The 5,468-nt window shown below is 30.8% G+C and overlaps 1 protein-coding gene across 1 annotated transcript in view; it reads right to left on the bottom strand.

The window, feature by feature from the left end:
- Positions 1-376: 376 nt before the first annotated feature.
- The window catches only part of LOC108689518, a 15,383-nt gene continuing 10,291 nt past the window's right edge, over positions 377-5,468 (bottom strand). The window contains exons 4-10 of the mRNA XM_018196302.1: positions 4,986-5,315; positions 4,095-4,605; positions 3,631-3,812; positions 3,410-3,557; positions 2,346-2,552; positions 1,665-1,780; positions 377-909 (exon numbers count right to left, since the gene is read on the bottom strand). Of these exons, the coding sequence (XP_018051791.1) occupies positions 794-909; positions 1,665-1,780; positions 2,346-2,552; positions 3,410-3,557; positions 3,631-3,812; positions 4,095-4,605; positions 4,986-5,315 (1,610 nt within the window). The 3' untranslated portion in view covers positions 377-793. The remainder of the gene's footprint in view (positions 910-1,664; positions 1,781-2,345; positions 2,553-3,409; positions 3,558-3,630; positions 3,813-4,094; positions 4,606-4,985; positions 5,316-5,468) is intronic.

The following is a 5,468-nucleotide window of genomic DNA, read 5'->3' as shown; positions in this document are numbered from 1 at the left end:
ACATATATATATATATATATATATATCTGTGTACTTAAAAAATAAATTATATATATTATTCTACACTTGATTGATGAAAAATTGTTTTTATTATCACGATTACATTAAACATAAAAGTTTAGATTTTTACATAAATAATTTTATCTATACAGAACATTTAGAAAATCACTCGCTTTCGATTTTACAATGCTTATATGAACAATAATTATATGTTCTTATTTTGCATTTATATTCTTGTAAGTGATAAGCCGACATAATTTTCGCAAATTAAATTTGTGAAACGTGTGATAACGCCTTATCTTTCAATTTATATTAAATAAATTCTTTTTTTACTTTATAAAAGAATTTTTTTAATACTGTAAAAGAGAGTGTTATAAAATGCACGTTTAATCAAGCTTATGGTATACAATAATAGATTTCAAGTTCGTCAAAGAATAAAGAATTTATAATCAAGGGAAAATGCGCGATTTCTCGCGTTGTCACTTCATATCTTGTAATTTTGCTCAAAACTAAACACATTCAGTCTTTTTCTTACTAAACAATTCACTGTTCTTGCGATAAACAATATGTTAAAAATTTATAATTAAAAGTTAAATGACTCATTTCGCAACTATGTACAATGTAACTCGTTTGTCATGAAGTACTCCAGAAGAAAATCTTGCGCGCATTTGTCTACAAACGCACTCAATAAAAAACTTATTTACTTTAATATAATAGTATAATATACACCACTGGCATTGATATTATACAACACGATATTTTCTTTTTCTTGACAATGTTACAATAATTATATTCACGTTTTGAGCACCTTCGACAATAAAGGCTTTACATGCTGGCTGGTCGATGGTGTACAGAAATCACATTGATAATTTTTTTTGTCAACCATTATTCCCTTGGTCTCCACGCATTCTGAAAAAATTATATATTGCTACACACATATATTATTCTATACGATATATAATATCGCGAGACAGTAGCTTTAACCTCTAGAACAGAGGTGTTTAGATATTTTTGTTTTGAGCAGATAATTCTTTTTTAAGATTCTTTATTTTTCGATCTAAAGCAAAAAATATTATCAAGAAATAAATAATGTTAATAAAAAGATGATGGTACAAAAAAACAAATAATCTTTCGATGGATAAAGATAGACATATGTCAGATTAAACACCTTTGCACTATGGCCATTCACTATACAATTTGTATTTCTTATTTGACAGAACAAGATAGAAATGCAAATGTACATATGCATATGTACGCACTAAATAGCAATTAATTTAAACATGGCTTTTAAAATAGCGATGATCAAACAAAATTCGATGGCGCGTGCAATGCTCCTGTATTGCAACATGCAATGATCTTAACACTTTGAGCGTCTTAAACTCCGTGGCCCGTAATGTTTTTGCAAATCAAGTACATGAAATAAAATTTCTGGGAATACAATAAAAATTTAATAAAAATAAAAGAATGTAGTAAATGTGGATTCATGTAGCTAATTATGTGCTTATTAATTTCATCGACTGAAGTCAGTTTTTGATGAACCCGTGTAAGATTTACCGTGATTTTTGTTCACATGAAATCAGAATCACAAGTTAATGTGTAAATACATGTGCTCGGCGCTCAAAATGTTAAACTAACTGAATCATATGAAAACTTGGTGTCAATACCTAAGTGCAGATACTTGTCACATGCGCTGCAATGCACTAGATTCGCTTCCAGGTCGAGCCTTTGGGCGGTATGACAGCGACTGCAGTGCGGGCAATAGCGACCCTTTCGCCACAGCCTTGTTATAAAGATCATGTGGTTAGTGAATTCAGGTAAGGGTATATTATGTATTATGATGGTGCTTGGTACATGGAGAAAGGGGGAAGACAATACATCACATACTAATACACTTCATATCATATTATTATTTATAGACTTTTAACAAAACCATTGAGAATAGAATTTTTAACGCATAATTTATTAAAATAACATTTCGACAAATTATAATTCAAAAATGGAGGAAAAACTTTATTTTTTAATTCATTTTAAGTTAATTCTCTCTAGTTTACATAACTGTATTTGATTTTAAAAGAATTTTAAATAAGACCGTAAAGAGATATAATTATCCTAAAATACTTTAAAACTTTAAAATTGTATCATAGAAATCAAATTAAAAACAAAAAATTATTTTATTTCTCAATAGAAAATATTTTTTGCAAGTATTGCAATTTCTTATTGAACACCCTATATAGATATTTGATAAAAGAGAAGATGTCGAAAGTGTTATGATATGAGCAATGGAGATTATCAAGCAATTAAAGCCCAGCGTTTTTCGAAAAATCAATAATTGATTATATACTTACTTCGAACATGGTACACAGAGCGTCGAGACATATATTCGAGTATTTTTCTCGCCCTTTTTATATTCGTGTTGCCATTGCGCAACACTATTTCGGTCCGAATTGGCACCGCCGGCTTCTCTCGAACCGCAGTTCGCGCATACAGCGCATTCCTGACAATGCCATCTTCCCTGTGGTACTCGTCGCAAACCAACACAATAGATATGATACCTAAACATGCGGTTCAAATTATAGGTAAACATTTCAAATAATAGTTAATTTGCAGTTCTATGTGCAGCAAATTAACATACTTCTAAAAATTATAATTGATATTTTGTGTAACTTTTTTTCTCTTTTTAACAAGACAGGTATTAAAGCATCGAGTTTCTGAGTTGTAATTGCAGAAGTTTTATGTGATATGTAGCGTATATTAAGGTTCCTGAGTAGTTGCCGTGGCCATGTTGGAATCGTGATCAAAAGTGAGGACACGTTAATTTATGTTGCATGTCTTTTGTAAATAAAGACAATTTGGATAAATCTAAATAACAAGATCGCTTTAAAACATTTGTAAAAATCGACGAAAACTTTTTCCTCCCTTGACAGTCAGTAAATGGTCATAAAAAGCACGTAAAGTGAGTTTCTTTTCGGGCAGGAAATACACGATCTAACAGCTGTTGAAACGAGTGAAATATACACATATTTTTACATATAAAATTCCAAAATAACTAATAGGTTCCGTCCATTTTTAGAACTTTCATAAATACGAGATAATTCACATTTTCACAATTAAGCAAATAATAACGAAATAGCATAACACAAATTTCATTTTTTTTTGTCAAAACGTCACTTTTCAATAGTTCAGCTATTTATCGTTGCGATAAATGGTTGAACGAGACGTTACACACGCACATAAACACGAGCCCATGTACATATGCTCGCCTTCGGCTCACCGAGAGGATATGTACATGAGCTCATGCTTGTGTGCGTGGCTATCACCAGGCCGCCGTCTGATTCTGTGTCGCCACCGTCAACGCAGAATTCTTAGCTGAATACTCAGGAGCTTTAAGTTTTTTTTTCAAGTAACTTACCCACGATCACACATATCACAGAAGAGCATTTTGTCTTCATCTGCAGGATCATGACATTGTACACACGTTTTACAATCAGTGCATTGCCATGCGTATGATTGAATGTGTGGTACCATATCTAATGTTAAATCTATACAGGATGGATGAACTGAAAATGATGACAGGCTTGGTTAGCTCCATAAAAAAAAATCATGCAATTCAATTTATAATATTATATTTACCATTTCCATTGCAAGTACCACATTGAATTAATATTTCGTTCTTGTTATGTTTATTTAAAACTTTCAGGCACATCTTGCACTTTAACTTTGTGTCATCTTTTGAATTCGAGATTTCCATGTCTACTTCGTCCATGGTCGATTGAGATCCTTCCGTATCTTGCGTACCTTCGCTAGAGGATGAACTGTTCAAATACAATCATTATCATATCATCTTTATACTTTATACTATGTGTAAATATTAATTTATTATAAATCAAATATATAATATTGTTTAGAATAAATTCTAATTTGTTAACATGTGTTTGCAAGTTTTGGTATCTTATTTTGAAATCACATTCTACATATAATAATTCACATCACATTTCTACGTATTCATATATAATAATTTATTCTAACTCTTAAGAATAAACTATATTTTTATATATTTTATATATTTTATATATTTTATAACTTTTGTTACCAACCTTGAGTCATCGGAAGATGATTCGCTATCGCTATCACTCTGAGAACCTTCTGATTGACTATCACTTTTACGTTCATTAGGTCGTGTGGGTCCATATAAAACCGTATTTAGCGGATAATACCGCAATTCTGCAGGTGTATATTCCCGATAATAATCGGTATACTGTCCTGGTATCAGAGCAACAGGATAATGACCAACTTTGTGCTCCGAATCGGCTTTATGTTGCTTCTGTGGTTGATGAATTGTGAAAGTCTGCAGATCTAAGCAGTATTTGCGCTGTTCCTTGCGAGCTTTATTTAAATTAGCGTTCCATGTAAATGCGGACTGCATTGCCATTTCTGCGAGATCTATCCTGTTTCTCTCCGCATTTGCTGCCGCCGTAAGTTCCTTCTGCTTCTTGGAATGTTCCTTAACTTGTTTTTCGCGCATGTGTTTGCGATATTCTTCGTACTGATCGGGGAAATCACTGCACATTACATCTAGTACTTCGGAGCTACATATCGCAGTTAGTCCTGTTGTAATGTGATATAGCAATATAAATGCATTTTGTAATATAATATACTGACATAAATGTACATAATAGAGAGGCATAGAAAACTGACAGTTTCTAAAATTTTATTTATATTACTTCTTTATTTCAAACTTTTATTTTTGAAGGAAAATACATGTAAAATAATCTATTAAGAAAAAAATTCAGGCAGTTTATTCAAATTTATATAAATATAAATTATTTTTTATAAATTTTTTATAAATTATTTTTTATAAAACTTTCTTATAAATGGATAAACTTTCTTTCTATATTTATACATGATAAAATAATAAATTTGTATATATAATCAGAGATTTACATGAAAATCTCCTTTTACAGGAAAACTAATAAAAATAAACTTACCCATATCGCACATTGCTTCACTGACTAATCCATTTTCCCTCAAATAATTTCTCTCTTCCATATCAACTACTCTGCGTTTGAGATCAGGATATTTGCGCTTAAAAGACTTTACGCCAAGATACTGTGATATTTGTTCTTGTATCATAAAGGTTTCACCCTTTCGATCCAGTGGCCATTCATATTCTGCTATTTTATCAACAGTGAAAGGTCCTTCATCGGGATCAAAATTAATCTCCATTCTTCGGTTTTTTACTTTGACTTTTTCGGACTCCGTCGTAGCAGTGCTTAGAACACTACCTTGCGATTCTTCATTTATTATTGTTTCTGAAGCTGTAAAAAAAATTAATTTCTCTATATAGATAAACAATACATTCTAATTTTTCATGTAAGTTTCTGCGGATTAACTGAATGAATAAAAAAATATTTTATTTAGTTTACATAATTTTTACAGCTCTTTCTTATATATTTTTTATATTTTAACAT

The sequence above is a fragment of the Atta colombica genome, unplaced genomic scaffold (genome assembly GCF_001594045.1).
Source record: "Atta colombica isolate Treedump-2 unplaced genomic scaffold, Acol1.0 scaffold27, whole genome shotgun sequence".
NCBI classification, from domain to species: Eukaryota; Metazoa; Arthropoda; class Insecta; order Hymenoptera; family Formicidae; genus Atta; species Atta colombica.
The sequence above is the reverse complement of the archived record's forward strand: the minus strand, read 5'-3'. Positions and strand labels throughout refer to the sequence as shown.